The sequence below is a fragment of the Ascaphus truei genome, chromosome 4, assembly GCF_040206685.1.
Source record: "Ascaphus truei isolate aAscTru1 chromosome 4, aAscTru1.hap1, whole genome shotgun sequence".
In the NCBI taxonomy this organism is placed as follows: Eukaryota; Metazoa; Chordata; class Amphibia; order Anura; family Ascaphidae; genus Ascaphus; species Ascaphus truei.
The window spans coordinates 346,643,644-346,660,772 of NC_134486.1; the positions used below are offsets into that span (position 1 = coordinate 346,643,644).

Genomic DNA, 17,129 nt, shown 5'->3' on the forward strand with positions numbered 1-17,129 from the left:
GACAGAGGGGAAGGGGAGAGTGGGGAGAGACAGAGGGGGAGGGAGATGGGGACAGACAGGGGGAGGAAGAGGGGGTCAGGGAGAAGGGGTAGGAGAGATATATTATTTTACTAGAGTACCCAGCGACTTATATACAGTACCTTGCCAAATAGTCCTTTATACAAGGCGTGGATACATGCTTGTGAATGAACCTGCACACCTGATATACCTGTGAAAAATACTAATTTAGGTATGCAAGGTATATTAAAATTATATACATTTTATTTCCCAGATATATCAGTAGTGTTAAGCTTTGTAGCCATGCATAAACCTCAGGGAAAATAGCCACCAATAAGGTTAAAGCAGGTACTTAACATTACATTATCCCAAAGATGGCATTGCTCAAGAGAGAAAAACAAAGAGAAATCCTCACCAAACTACTACCACTAGAAAACATCATAAAATATAACCAAAGCCTCCTGTACTCACCAATCACAATTCAGGAAGAAAGCCAGCAGATCACATAGCATGTTACATGAGATGCTGAAGCACAGGCGCTCAAACTGTTCATGGTACTGACTGCTGGTTACTTCCCTGGACTGTGAAACTAATGACTCATAACCTCTATTCACAAAAGCAGGAATAGACGATCCAATTATAGAGGGATTTGTGTCAATAGCACCCTATCTAAACTGTTCAACAGCATCCTGAACATCAGATTCTTAACCTTACTGACAGAGTGTACAACGTAAGAGCCACACGGGCTTACTGCCAAAGCACTGCATCACTGATCACATCTACATCTTGCACTGATCATCCAGCACATCCACGAAACCAACAAAGGCAACATATTTGATGAAAGGCCTTTGACTCCATCTGTCCCTTTGGCCTATAAAAATAAAAGTGGAAATACTAGAAAGTGGAATAGGAGGGAAACCATCATCAAAAGTATGTACTCTGAAATCAAATGGATTGTGCTAGTGAATAACAAAAGAACTGTATTCCTCTGTCAGGGCCATAGCCTGAGCCCAACATTCTTTAATACATGCAATAATGAGCTTACTGCAGCCCTTTAATCTTTCTCAGCACCTTGACTCACATTAGATGACACAAAGATCAATCTGGCTATAAATGCACTTAAGCAAAAGGCCGTAGAGCATTTAATGCAATGAGAAAACAATTTTACCACCTCAACCAACCAATAATTCTGGACAAAAATCTTTTTCATCATCACTCCCTTGCTTCTATATGGCAATGAGGTTTGAGGTTTTTGACATACCAAGACCCTACAAAATGGGATAACAGCCCAACTTTAATAGTGTATTAGGAATTTTGCTAACATCCTTTCAAAGTACATAGGAGTATCTTAAACAGTGCATGCTGGGCTAATCTGGGCTGCTTTCCTCAACTGTTTACCATGCAGAGAGGAGAGCACTGAAATTCAGGACTCACCTAAACATCAGCAAGCCACAGTCTTGCTTCTATAGAGCAAAGAGAATCTAGGAACTCCTTAATAAACATTGTGCCATCAGTGAACATGTCTTCTCATTCCTAGAACAAAACAACTTACTGTCCAGATTAAAACCCTGTCAAAATGCCATCAGTATATAAGAAATAATATGTGGTGACATTTCCCATGCTTGAATGCATTTTGTAATGCCAATGAAGCTTATGATAGAGAGTGATAGATACCTGGGAAATATGCTAATTGAAAGATCTGAATATACATTACATATTGAAATGAACTTATTTGTTCATTCAAATTAGCTTATATCCTAGGTATGTTCAAAGGTATCTCTACACATGTTGTATAGATGAGATACTCTACTTAATAGGTTGCACTCTCTCATTTTTATGAATACTATAAAGTTATGGTTATATAAAAAAATAAGTGAGCGACTGCACTTCATATTAACTATATTTTTCCTTCTCTGATTTTACTTAAGTATGTCACTGGAAAAAGCAAACATTAGAAAGGTTTTCCTTTTAAGCATTGACAATAAAAGTTGACTTTTTTTTTTTTTAAACCATGCTCAATATTTGTTTAGATTTACAGAATGAATCTTGCTTCAGTACCATCATGATCATTTTCTTTCAACTAAGCTAGTTAATTTGCAAAATAACACTATTCTGTTGTAAATGTGAAGTAGAGTGACATATTATTGGACTAACTGAATACACTTAAGAAAAGCTCTTCCTGGATGGCTAGAACCAATTAATTTAAATCAGACTGTACAATATACAAAGTTGTGAAAGATTATATGAACATGCTTTGATTTAACTAAAGGTTTTGGTGGGAAATATATAACAAAAACGTATTTTAATAAGTTTATCTTTTTACAGCACGGACTTGTGGTTCCAACCTTCATGGACCTGCTGGAATAATTATGTCACCCAACTATCCTGTTCAGTATGAAGACAATGCCCATTGTGTTTGGGTGATTACCAGTATAAATCCAGAAAAGGTATGAGCTTTTCTGTATTTTCATTGTTACTTACATTTCAATATTACCTAAATAGTACTTGCAGTATGTGTAATAAAATCTTCAGAATATATTAGCAGGTAAACAACACTAGAAGGCATAGAAGTGAGATGGGACAATCATAGCTAGTAGCATGCTGGAAACATGACTATATATACACACTTGTTAATGCAGGAGGCAGAGACAGTTTGCGGCTGGCTACTGACCTTAGTGGCAGGAGAAAAGGTCTGTGCTGCAGGACTATGACTAGGTATGAGCAAACAGACTAATTCTTAGTAAGTTTTTCATTACTGCTCAGACAAGCAAGCAAAGTGAACAATGTCAGTGTGATCATTTCTAAGTAATAAGTTTGCTGCAGCAGGGAGGATGAAAAGCCTCGACTGGAGTAAATACTTTCCCACATAACAATTGTATATTTGTTGACATATTTGGGCAGTAAAATAGTTTAGTTACTGACAATATTACTATTTCTTGACCTTAATAAATGTTTGAAAGGGGCAAATTAATCAGAATACAATCTGCAGAGTTATTGAGAGAGACTGAGACAGAGAGACTTACTTTGCTAGAGTCCCAAGTACTATTTATATATCCCCTAAAATTACACTCCAAACACCATATGGAGGGACACCTGTGCTCCAAAAGGAGCATATCTGGGAAATATTCTAATGGTTATGGATAATATATTTTTTTGGCCAACAGCGATTTCTTTGTCCATTTTATGGACAAATAATTGGCAAGCAGAAACAAAGATGAGGTATAAGAAGATATCAAAGACAGTACCAACTGAAATTACCCTGAATAAGAAATTCTGCAGAGGTTTAGATTTCCTACCCATATTTTCACTGATATTTTAGATATTAATTATCCACTAATATATAGTTTTCTGTTTGCAAACTACTTAAATAAATACCTTAGGGTAACAAAGAGGGTAAAGGCTAGAATTTAGGTTATGGTTTGAATGAGAGATACAATTAGAACCATGGTTTGGTTAAAAAAGGGTTCTACATTTGTCTTGGGATAGGGAATTCGTAAAAGGGTTTTGCTTAGGATTTTGTGGTGAATCAGGTTTTTGGGGGATACTGTAGGACTATGGCTGATGTTTTGAATCATTCATAGACTTTAGGGTAGAACTAAGGGTAATGTTTTAAGGTAGTATTAGGAGAAAGTTTTACAGTGGGACTTTGGTCTATGTTTCAGACGGAGAGTCATGCAATAGTTTTGTGCTAGGATTATTGTTTGTTGGTTTAGGGTTAAGTGTTTTCAATTAATCTTTTTTTAGTTATTTGTTCAACTTAAGTTTAGGCTTAGGGTTGGCATTATAAATGTTAGCATTTTAATTTTCTGATATGTACTCAATGTGAAGTTAGGATTTTTAATAATCACCTTTAAAACCAAATATTCTGAGACTGAATAACTTTTAAAAAATATTGAATTATTATTTTCTTTTTAAATGTATGTCTCTGTAATATCTTCCATGTGTTTATTTTTTTTTGTGGTACAAGTCAGTGACTTACTGCTGCAGCAAAAATCCCTACAGTATGTTTCATGAGTTGTGCTTTAAGTATTAAACGCTTTCAGTACTTTCAATAATCCCTCATTTATTTTAGCGCTACTGTACTTCTTCCTAGTGTAATAGCATCTATTGAGCCAACTGCTGTGCTCATATCTTTGTGACTTTTAATCTTTTTTTCTATTTTTATGGATATTTATACTTCCCATTTTAGAATATAATGTATTACTAATCCATTATTTTTAGGGATTGCAACTGCTACAATGTTTTTTAATGTATTTAATTTTCTCTTAGTTTTACTGACCTTGGGGTTATTTTTAATATCTGTATTAAAGTCAAATATTATTTCTTGTTGGCTTAGACTCCTGTCATACCTTACTAATTTTTCATTTGACTTGAAAGGGTTGTTAATAGTTTAAGAAAGCTAAATGTATGTAAAACAGTATTAGTACTCACTGTTCTCATACTTTATCATTTACTTTATTATTGGATTGCTTTTACTTGGAGAAGCTCAAATAATGAAAAATATATCTACTGAATATAATAAATGAAAATAAATTCTTTTGAAGGTGACATTCATGTAACATTTAATCATAATTGGAAAAAAATATTATTTAGATATTTATCTAATCAATAGCTTGTTGATATCTCTGCTTCAGGGTTAATAAAATAGATTATGGCTCTGAGATTTGGCTTTGGATGATAACTTCTTTAAGTATACTCCTTTAAAAAAATATATATATATACAGTATATACGGCTATTTTCTACTTTTTATGAGAGAGAAAGAGAGAGAGAGAGAGAGAGAGAGAGAGAGAGAGAGAGAGAGAGAGAGAGAGAGAGAGAGAGAGAGAGAGAGAGAGAGAGAGAGAGAGAGAGAGAGAGAGAGAGAGAGTTTAAATTAGGGATACAACATATAAAGTAGTAATTTAAGAAAGAATATGTAGCGAGAAAATTACACATTCAGTACTATATTAATGAATATGGAAACTTCTATGTAAAAGCTATTTTCTAAATAATTCCTTTCCCTATCGTTATTTCCTTATCACACACTAAGTTTTCCATTTCTCCTTAATCCTCCTTTCTCTCCTTCCCACTGTAGGATAGATAGATGAAAAATGTAGTGATGAGCAACGCAACCACAGAAATGTAAAAAATGGGCAAATTTGGGACATTTACAACATTAGAAAAAGTCAGAAGAAACTGGCATACGTCACCAACATTTATCAAACAACAATATATTACAATTTGTAAATTGAAGTGGTGTTTGTCAAAGTTTTGAGATTTTCAGAAGATTTGAAATTAGATTTAGCAGGAAATGTTGATTTATGTTGGGGAAAAAGCAAGTGAGTAAATGTAAAGAAAAATAGCTGCACAACTTTTTATTTTTTAACAGTTTTTACCAATTTCTCAAAACTTTCATATGAAAGTACATAAAATTCACATCTCTAGAAAGAGTAGTAAGATTTGTGTATGTGAAATACATAGAAACAGGCACTTTGACTTTTGGTCTAGATACATCAAACTGCGATATTTCAAAAGTATGGCAAAAAAAAGTGTTATTTTTATTAGGCAAATCATTAACCTCATCCAGCTTAAAATAACACATATTTTAACAAGCATATTAAAGCTATTGGACCCAGGCTTATTGGAACTGTCACCAAACAGTACCTCAAATGTTTATTGGCTACCCCATGCCGGCGATAGCCTATCTTGCAATACATATTGGCAGCATAACCCAAATCAATCTGAAATATTGATAACAATCTAATACCTAACTATTTGAATGATATTAATCCCTTAGCAACTCATGTGGCCAGATAATTATGGAACCACTAGGGATATCTGACCACTAGTGCTACAAAGGGGTTAATATGTTCCTATCACTAGACTACCTTGTCTGCCTAAGAGGTTAGTAAGGCATTGCAGGCCACTGCTATGGGATTGCCTAAATGACTTAATATCAGATCTATAGAATAACTATATACTGTAGTAAGCAACTAATAGACAGGGATACTGGACGGTTCTTCTTAGCACTGCAGGCCGCTTTGCACAGCATCATACAGTAGAATGCAAAAATCCAGAGCACATGAAATTGTAAACAAAATAAAGTATTACAGTTCAGCTTGAAAATACAAAACTAACCAATGTTTTGGTCAGATAGGAGTTGGAACCTTCATCATAGTTATAGGCAACACCTGACTTTGCAATGCATTCAAGGTCCCACGGGCAGCCATGGGGTTGATTGTTTATTTGAATGCTACAATGGGTGGAAAGCAGTGAAATGAACTGGGGCAAAGTTTTGTAGTCCAGACCACTTATCTTTCTCCACCTGCATTTCCACCACTGCATGAAGTAGCCTAGTGCCTGTATGAAGCAGAATTTAAAGTCCATGCAATAATTTTTATATAGGTAGAAGGTAACTTATTTATCTCCAGCTTGTATAGACCTTAAGTCTCCATAAAGGCAACTAAAATAAATATATTTTTATTTCCTCCTGCTTATATGGACCGTGTCGCTGGCCCCTCAGACAGTAAAGCAAGTTAAATGCAATATATTATAATGGTAAACATCTCTTGCATTTTAGAATCAGAGAAGTTTTTATTTTTTGGCTATTAGAATTATAGATTATGTTTTTTTATATTTTAGGCCTTTTTATTTATTTTTCCTTTCAATCACGTTATTTTTTTAATTAAGTGTAGCCATGTCTGGTTTTGGCTACCAGTCTGCCCTCCCTGTCATGTAAGCCCTGGTTACAGTGCAGGCAGTGACAGGACCAATTATGGGTTTTCCAAACAGAGGCAGCTTCCTTGAGTGACAGGGGAGGAGGTGGGACAAGGCCCCTGTTCTACCCAATTCTGGGTCCAGACCTTGTACTGTACCTTCCTCCCACTGTACTTTAGGGGCTGTACCACCAAATTTAGGCAGTTGTCTCTAACTTTGAGAGACAGGTAACACACAGGATTGCCTGCGCATTGGCATTTCCTGTTCCTCTTCCCCTTGGGGGAGAGTGAGTGATTACCATTCCCCTGTCCCTGCTAGAGGGGCAGGGAAGAGTAAAGACTGCTTTGGGTGCCCTTGGCCCAGATTGGAGGTTCAGAAACCATCCAGTTGAAGGCCTGTGTTGAGCTGTATTGGGCAGAGGCTTGTAATACTGTGTATGCAGAGGAATAAACTGGTTCCAGTGAACTATAATTCCTACCTGGCGTGCAAACTTTCTGGGGGAGGAGTATGTTTCTTCTGTAGGAGATTGTCTCTATACATCTGGAGCCTGCAGCAGAAGGAGGCGCTTTGTCAACAGAGATAAATGTCGGGTATATACCCCAGAAGCCAGTCCAGAAATCTCCACAACCATCGGTGGACCACTCAGCATTCTGTGAGACAACAGGTTGCATGCAACATAAACTTGGTAACAGGGAAGTCTCCCAGGGGGTGGGGGAAACACAGTTATATAAGTGTAGCCCCATATAAACAGCTCAGGCTATACCTATCTTCCTTCTACTGTGGTAAGTCCTGTTAAGATCAGGCGCCAGTAATCATTATGGGTTTTCCCCCTTCATAGCCCTAACCTGAATGGTAGACGCAGGCCTGGACTCTGCTGCAGGCGTGAGCAAGAGGGGAGGTTCTGCTGACACATGAGGGGAGGGGCTAGCTCTATATTTAGCAGCCCACTCCGGTGAGTGAGGAGTTGTTCTTCGTCCTTGCTGTGTGCCATGTTCCTCTCTTTTTGATGGTTATTCGGAAGAGAGAGTAGCTTAGGAAGAGTTCGAGTGAACAGTGATATCGAGAGTCTAGAGCTGCTGAGTATTATGCCGTGAGCCATGAATCCTGCGGAACGGTCCGAGGAGTATCAGGAGGCTACGGGCTCCCCGGTGCAGCATGCCGGATGAGAGCGAGAGGAACCAAACCGATCAGCGTCTATAAGTAAAGCTGATAGAATTATAGACTGGTGGACCAATGCCCTCACCCCGCTGCCAGGGGTGATGGGGAGAGAATTCAAGACCCACCTCAAGGCTAACCTCGGAGGTGGGCCACGGGGTATTGAAGCCCTAGCTCAGACAATCCTGTCGGAAGAGTGACTTGGAGGGAAGGAGAAGAGGAAGTCGTGGGAGGTGAGCGGGTTGTACCTTGCCCTGGCGATTGTATTGCGGCTGCTGGAAGCCTTATCATTGGGATATTGTTGCTCTGTCAAATAAAGAGACTGTTCTGCACCCATAAAGACTGTGTGTGATTTGGAGAGTATAACCCTGGGACCTGAGGGGTTCTTCTATACCGGTCCTGTCCCATTACCCTGGGAGTATAGAAGATGGAGGCGCTGCACCACTAAGAGATCATGGAGGCTATCACCCCAGAAGCCCGGTCCTGGCTCCCCCACAACACTGCGGGAAGCTCAGGCCCTCCTGTTCCTAACAGGTACGCACCACACCGCATGTAATCAGCCCCCATGCACCCCTTACACTCCCGTAGAGACTGGGGGGGGGGGAGCAGGGTTACATTTGGAGGTGCTGCTGAAATGATATCTATCAGAACAGGACCGGCTTATAGCGATCCGCAAGGTTTGATCTGCATGGGCATTGATAATCCAAAAGGCACTTGGCAAGGGGGAGACAGATTGAATTTAGTGTCCAGACACGAAAGCTACTTGATTTATGTACTCAAAACTCTGTCTCCCCTAGGTTTAAACATTGATTTTGATTTGGCAGCTTTTTTAAAAGATACTTAGAATTTCCTTTTTATTGACATTTGTGTTGCGTCATAATATGTAGATGTGTTATAATTGTATGTATCTATTTTATGACACACAGCTTGTAGGGTGTTATGCAATTGATCCCAGCAGCTCTCTGTAGTGAGATCCAGATTGCTGTTAATTGCCAAGCATCACTAATTGTTAGCAATATGTCTTGGACCTCCCCTTTGTGGGATGGCCTTTTTTATTGTGATTGGTATTTAAACTTTGCTCCCACTAAGCTCCCCAATCCCCTGAGGAAGTGACATAGAGTCACGAAACGCGTAGGGAGGAGGAGCTTAGTGTTTGAGTCGGTCCAGCCACCATAGTCCAACTGATGCTGTGAGAGCGCCCTGCACCATCTTACCGTTGACGTCACCGGTTTGTGAGTTGCGGAGACTGCCATCCAGGAGGGCTCACAAGCGTGCATCAGGCTGTTGACAAGTTGCGGACGGCATTCGTGAGTCATAATATCATCCCCCTTCTATTGACATGCCTTATCTGCATCCCCTGTGAGTGCGATCCGCTGTATGGAAAAAGAAATCACTGCTGCCGGTCACGTGGGATCCGTGGACTATCGAGCGGAGTAAAGACACAGTTACAGATTCTCTCTCATGAATATGCATGTTTACATCTTGAAAGTGGGGTTTCTATGTCCATTGGTTCTGGTTGGGGATAAGAGTGGCTGCGCAATTGGTGTGTTCCTTTCTGTCTTCCCAGAATCACTGTGGACATCGTCAAGGGATTTACCATCACCCTGTGTCTGTACTCCATATACCAACCATCAGAAACCTCTATCTGAGACTGTTTTCGTTTGGATTACGGTATCTTCGACATTAATATCAGCGCCGGGAACTTTTATTTTGTATTTGCATGTATTTTACAGGTTTGGAATAATCTGTTTATTAGTCCCCTTGGCAGCTTTCACCACCACCACCTAAGTGGTGTTTATCTTCACCCCATTGTGTGTTTCACTGTAATTAGGTGTTTCACTTGCACTTTGTAGATTAGCGCTTGTAGAGGGTATAATATTGTTGTTGTTTGTATAGAAGATGGAGGTGCTGCACCACTAAGAGATCATGGAGGCTATCACCCCAGAAGCCCGGTCCTGGCTCCCCCACAACACCACGGGAAGCTCAGGCCCTCCTGTTCCTAACAGGTACGCACCACACAACATTTAATCAGCCCCCATGCACCCCTTACAATCCCGTAGAGACTGGGGGGGGGAGCAGGGTTACATTTGGAGGTGCTGCTGAAATGATATCTATCAGAACAGGACCGGCTTATAGCGAGGCGGAACAGACAGACTAAGATGCACTCTCCCGGCAAGTGATTTTACGCAGGTAGCGTGAGGCAACTGGGGGGGTCATAGCGGTAACCAATCCGGGGACCATGGCCCAGGGCCGCGTTACAGAGGGGTGGATAGTTAGAGCTGATCAAGTCCCTTGAGGTGGGTAGCGTGAGTCACTGGGGGGGTCAGTCTGTTAAACAGCCCAGGAACCATAGCCCAGGGCCGCGCTATAGCGGCCAAAAGCAGGAGACGCCCGTACCTAGACAAGAGGTATCTTAGCTATCACCCGCACCACAGAGCACTTGCACGTAGATATCGGGAGCCTGGAGCAAGCACGTGAGATTTGCAAAAGGACTGTGAGACAGTTGTGGCGGGAAATGTGCAAGAGTCTGGCGCCAAACCCAGATTCCTTGCAGGAGGAGCGGAGTGGCGCGAAAGCCGAAAGGCCACGTCATGCTGACAAGGAAAAGACCCCGCCTCTGGATTCCGCCAGAGGGAGGGGGCCCACCAAGAGCCAATCAGGAAGGTCCTCCCCCGCGAGGGGAGGGACCGGAGACCTGAGCGAGGAGCGTCATTTTTTTCTGGCATTCAAGGAGCAAGGAGTTGGAAAACTGAGTTGTCTTCCCTCTGAACGAATCATGTCAGAGATAAGTACCTCCATTCACCAAGTACCTGGAGGCCTACTGGTCGTGGCAGTAGCGGAGCACGAATATGTTCGGAGCTTGTGTGTGCACTGCGGACTACCCGGCGCGGTACCGAGTACCAAGGCCCGATTTGCTAAATGTGGCACGTTTTACTTGTGGCCAACCGAGCCGTGGGATTTGTTCGGCACGCCACGGGGTACCTCTCCAGGAACTTTGACGGAGGTGGCGGACGACAAAGAAAAGACTGCCCTGGGTCCCTGTTATACCCTATCGGGAGGAACCAAGGCTCAGCTAGTTATTGAACTAAGCAAGCTGGCCACCCAGAAAAGTGTGACCGCAGTGGAGGTACACAAACTAGGATATTTTGTACCTACAGTATATCCACTGGTTGTATCGCTGAAGAACCAGGTGACTCCCCAGCGGAGGAACCGATTGTGATTTCTACGGAGGAGGAGGAGATGGGTGTAACCTCGGTGGAGATGCGCCTACTGGTGAACCACCCCAAAGGCATCAAAAGAGAACAGACAAGTCCAGGGACCATCCGATGGCGAACGCTGGTGCGGCCGGGGGCCCGTACGAGTCCCACTGCCATGGTGACTCCCAGTGCAACGGAGACCGAGACGATCCTAGCGGAGCCCGATGTCATCAAAAAGCAGCGGAGTGGTAAGGAGACCCCACCACCCCCTTACTCCTGCCAGACACAGACTGCATTCACGGTGAACGAGAAAGAGAGGCTTGAGGCCTACTTGTTCGATCGTGTACCGGATGTTCCACCGCCGCCCCCGGGGGTCCTTGACGCACGGCCGGTGCGTGATCCCGGGGCGGATGGGAGCTCTGCAGGCGATTCGGATAACATCAGTTCCGGTTCCACTGGGAGATAGACCAGTTTTGGGGGGATGTTCTCCCCGCAACAGATAGCCTCTGCCATGGCCAAGGCTAAGCTACCGAGTCGAGGCCCCTCCCGAGAGCCCCAAAGCATGAGGGGGAGTGCCGCTAAGAAGACGTTCATTGGGCGGGGTGTTACCCGTTTTCTGGACAATGTTCTGGACGTTTCTCCTACCCCGGCCCTTAGCCCCCCTGCCCCGGCCACTGCCCCTGCCCCGTCACGAGTGGTGCCACCGGGACCTACCAGGGATAAATTATGTAAAAACCCCAAATACTCCAAGGACTTGCGGGATTGGGAACTGAGTGATGAGGGATCTGAAGGGGAGATACCGTATTCAAGCGTAATACCTGTGCCAACCCTATACCGGTTTGTCCTACAGCTAGCGGGTAAGCCTGTGGGTCACCTACTCCAGCAGAGGCTAGGTCTTCCCGACCAGTGGTGCATAAGATGAATCCTACAAGGTACATAAATGCCAAGGGATGGAGAGATTGCTCGCGATCTACTGATGCGGGTACGTCCGGCGTATCATCACAGGTAGAGTCGTATGTAGAACGCACTAGTCAGGCCGCTGAGTACGAACACCACGATAAATGGTGGGCGCCTTTTTTCACTGGGTACCACGAAGGGATGGATCGTACGCTATTCTTGTTGATTAAGAACGATGTAGTAGACCATTGGTGGGCGGCTGGTTCTTTCACTCCACAGGAGATGGGGGATGAGTTAGATCACCGGTTGAGGGAGATAGAACAGAAACGTATTGTACCTCAAGGCCCCAGTAAATTGTACGACGAAGTAGCCTCCGAGGAGCCATTGTTTTTGGTACTGCCAAGCAGGGCAGGGCATCGCACGCTTACCAAGCTAAGTCGAGCTGACCAGGCCATAGTCGCTAGATACCGTCAGTCGCACGGTTATGAATATCCCTACGTGCCGGAGCCCATCATGAGAGAGGTTGAAGATAACCGAGACAGTTGGCTTAGGGAGGCAGTTCAAGAGTACCTGCGGACCAAGTACGGTCGGGCGGGGTATCACAATGAAGATAAGATTAGTGAGCTAGTGCGTATATGGAGCATCGGCAGGTGTATTTGCATGCACAGTGTCACATACAAGCCTGAGCATGGGCCGGTTCAGTCGTTCGCTGTGACTGTCACTGATCATAATGGACGACGGGTAAGAAAGCCTGATCCAAGGCACTATCTGTAGGGTTCTCCATGTTTGGAGTACCTGGATGTACTTACAATTACTGCCTCATTATGCATGTATTATGATTGTTATGTGTGCTGTTTCCCAGGTGGTTCACCGCAGGATGGTACTGCTAAAGATAGGTCCAAGTGGGGACCATTGGATTCCACCATAGGGAGAGTGTAGCCCCCTGTAAACAGCTCAGGCTATACCTATCTTCCTTCTACTGTGGTAAGTCCTGTTAAGATCAGGCGCCAGTAATCATTATGGGTTTTCCCCCTTCATAGCCCTAACCTGAATGGTAGACGCAGGCCTGGACTCTGCTGCAGGCGTGAGCAAGAGGGGAGGTTCTGCTGACACCATGGGGGAGGGGCTAGCTCTATATTTAGCAGCCCACTCCGGTGAGTGAGGAGTTGTTCTTCGTCCTTGCTGTGTGCCGTGTTCCTCTCTTTTTGATGGTTCTTCGGAAGAGAGAGTAGCTTAGGAAGAGTTCGAGTGAACAGTGATATCGAGAGTTTAGAGCTGCTGAGTATTATGCCGTGAGCCACGAATCCTGCGGAACGGTCCAAGGAGTATCATGTGGCTAGCAGGGTTACATAAGCATATTTGTATTTTATGTTTAGAGGTTGCATGAATGGCAAAGACATACTAGATTTACAGTTAAGGTCTTTTTCAATATGGTGAAGAGGATACTGTTCAAGAAGATCGGATCAAACATAATGCAATAATATACCTGGAAATATAAAATGTGCTAAACATGTAGAGGTGGATTTATGATAACTTGTATGCAGATTACTGTAAAAGTCAGTCACAATTCCACAAAAACTGAATACTTTCACTATATTTCAGAATTTAAAGGCCATTTTATCTGATTGACCTTTTTGTAAAAAAAAAAAAAGGTAATTTTTATTGAAAAATCCATTTGGTGTGCTCCAAATAAAATTTCACTGCATCAAAAGCCCACTTCCCTGCAAGAGAGAACATCGAAAGAAGAATACATGACCCATGGATGCCCCATTTTTCCACCCCCCAGTAACAGACACAAAGACATAACAATGCCACACTGTATATGTGGTACAATGGCCATAGCTAATAAAAGTCAATAAAGAACTCCAACATATTTATATAGCTCGTTTACAAAACCATGCCAGACTGCCCGTGGCTCTGTCTTGAGCCCATGCATATGCGTGACTTGTGACCACCCCCCCCCCTGCTGGCTGGATAACCGGCTCAGCCGCCATGGTAATACATTACCTACTAAGCGGGCATTACATCATCTGCCAAAATAAAACAGGGCATTAGTTCACCATCTGCCCCAGGACCCAATCTGACACTCACTTAAACCCCAGCCCAACCTGCTTTGACAATTTAATATCTAAACAAACTCCGAAGTAACATACTTAACTTGTTTTTTTTGCATTCACTTTTCATTTATTTTTAATTTCTCTTCTTTTTTTTCAGGTGGGAGAGGGAAGAAATACATCACATATATAACCCCCAAACACATACTGAAAACATGTGAACCCATGAACCAACAGAACTGACCATATTGGTGCCAACCCAAATAAGGGAGGTTGGGAAATGTCTGTTTTGCAGGTGTGCCAAGGGAGAGGAGGTACAGCCCCAAAGCACCATGTAATATACTCCCGGGGCTGTTCTTCCCCCTGACACAAGACCCTGCAAAATTACTGTTGCCAATGCCAGCAAGACCAGAAGTGGGGTGGAGAGGGGGATACCACTGATTACAGCCGTCCTTCATCTAGGGCTCATGGTTAACTGTTCTACAGTCATGCTAAATTTCACAGCTATTGTATTCAGGCTACAATCTGCTTCAGTTTTGGAGACACCACAACAATCATTTGAGTGAAGGAAAGGGGCACTTGCACCACTTTTGGGACTTATAGGTTAGAGTCCTTGAATTTGTAGTAGGTGAAGCCTTATTTATTTTTTGAAAATTGTTCTACTGAAAAATAAGTAGTTTCTGAACATGTTTTGCACGCATATAAAGGCCATGTCTATGTTATCATTTAAACATCAACATCCCTCAAATGACTAATTACTATTCTCTGCCAATAATTGATTTAGGACATCTAAATTTAATTTTGAGCACATAAGACTATGCAAAACAATATTTTATTCTTAATATATGGATTACCCATATTATGCTGTACTATTCTTAAATATGTTCTTATTATCATTGCGGTAATTTACATTAAACACAGAAGTTGTTAGGGCCCATTAAAATAATAAAATATTAAAATGCATGAATAGGCATAAGAAAACTTTCTGGAATAGAATCCGATAAATAAAGTTGAAAGTGTTATAGTACAGAAGTCAGAAATGGGAAGACAAGATAGATTTAAGTGATCCCTATGCCCTCTTCATTGCAAAATATATTGTACACTGTTACACAGCTTTTGGAAATTATATTTTAAAACACAAATCTATTAAAGCAAATAGATAGCACTGGACTTTACATTTCTCTGCACCATAAGGGACTGAGAAAGTTAGAGACAATGAAAACTTTTGAAATCAATATAGATGCAAATGTATTTAAATCAAATGGAGAGACTGGCACTTCCTGGAATTGACTTTTAAATATTAATAAGGACAAAACCCAGAGCATGTACAATAAGAAGATAAAATTGGTCATAGTTCTAAAAATGAACAAAACAACCATATTCCTGGAAGACAATTACATACTCTTTGTTCCCTGTGTGAAAATGTGTTCAAACTGCTAGTGAAGAAGATCAAGTAGATAAATATGGTATTCAAAATCAAAACAGTTAGTTCCAGTTATCAATTCATACGAATATAGTGGAAAATATTTTGGAGTGACGGCCATTAAGTTTTATTTGCTTAAGAAGTACTGTACTAGACAATATGAAGTGTTTGACTCTTATAAGCCTATATCTTCTGCTTGTACATTTCTTCTAATTAATTTTTTCCGTGTTTCTTTAGTACAGTAGCTTTTCATAATGCAGCATTTGATACACACCATAGCTGGTTTTTTTTCCATGACACAAATTAGAATGCTCTTTTTCTCCTTTAGTTGTGACTACTTGATTCAATGTAGAGAGAAAACATAGTTAATTGTGCAGCAACTTCCATTCAATTGAAGAAAAGTTGATGTATCATTAACTATGACTTAGACGGCTTCTCATTGTTTTGAATATGAGCCCTTGGGGTTGATCCTCAGAGCTCCGGTAATTTTGACCTAATAAAATTATGGTCCCGAAATAATGAACGGACGTTATTTTTCTTAACGGGGATGCTCATACTGTAGCTAGTTTTCAAAGTAGTAGCACTATTAACTGTGATTTTCATGTCTCAGATTCACACAAAAATGGGGGATGACCCATGCTTATCTTGATGATGATATATCTAGAGGTTTTCATCTAGGGATAAGATGTGTTGGCAACAAAAACAGAAAAAGTTCCCTTACGAAATGCTCTCAACCTAACTAAATGATATAGCTATAGTTGTAAACGTATTTATTCACTGGAAAGAGATGGAGTACCCATTTGAGGATACTCCACCTCCACTAAATTCGAAATGTTAATTTTAATTGAAACACATATGAAATTTAAACTTAAAACCTAACAAGCGTTCTGTATCTGAACAGCTATGAAGAGTTGGAATAAATTCCGCTGTCTCTTTAGTATGACAAATAGACCTTTGATTAAAGTCAATATCAGAGATACTATTACTAATAGTGGAATTGATTATCTAAGTGATAATCCTTGTATAGTACTGTAACAGAGACATACCCCTGTTTAAATAAACCAGCCTCAGAGCTCTGAGAATCCAGCAGAGAGATAGTTGATTGCCGCCACTCAATTAACTAGTCTCCACCTGGATTAATGAGAGCTCTGTAAAAAGCCTCATGTGAGACACAGGAGAGAGATTCCTTAGCTCACATTTGGGCTGACAGAAGGAGAGCAGAGCAGCCTGCACACAGACACTGTCTTGAGCACAAAGGTTATGCTGAGATGAAGACACCCAGAGACCTACATATCCTGGACACAGAGGAGCCAAGAACCTGCCAGAGATTGACATGGAGGGCCACCTGCTTAAGGTACCTCCTGAGACTTTGGGTGATAGGCTGGTAATGGGAATATACCTCCAGTCCTGCGGGTAAGGTCTGGGGAAGTAATTTAGCCCTTGCAAAGGGATTGGGTTTGTTATTTTGTTGTTTTTGTATGTTTTGCATTGATAAAGGAACAGGCTCAATAAAGCCAAGATATAATTTTCACCCAAATCAGTCTCCTATATATGTACCTCTGCACACATCTCTTCCAAGTATTATCTAACGCGATAATTCACTGTGAGTGACTATAAACAATCTACAGTGAATATGATTAAACAGTGCCTACAGTATATACATTGGTGAATAAGTGTTGTGGGGAAATGCCCAGTGAATATAAAGGAAA

At 41.6% G+C, this 17,129-nt stretch overlaps 1 protein-coding gene across 1 annotated transcript in view; it reads left to right on the forward strand.

Annotated features, from left to right (window-relative positions):
* The window catches only part of CSMD1 (CUB and Sushi multiple domains 1), a 2,556,145-nt gene that overhangs the window by 1,626,427 nt on the left and 912,589 nt on the right, over positions 1-17,129 (forward strand). Inside the window, exon 10 of the mRNA XM_075598211.1 lies at positions 2,323-2,444. Coding sequence (XP_075454326.1) covers positions 2,323-2,444 — 122 coding nt within the window. The remainder of the gene's footprint in view (positions 1-2,322; positions 2,445-17,129) is intronic.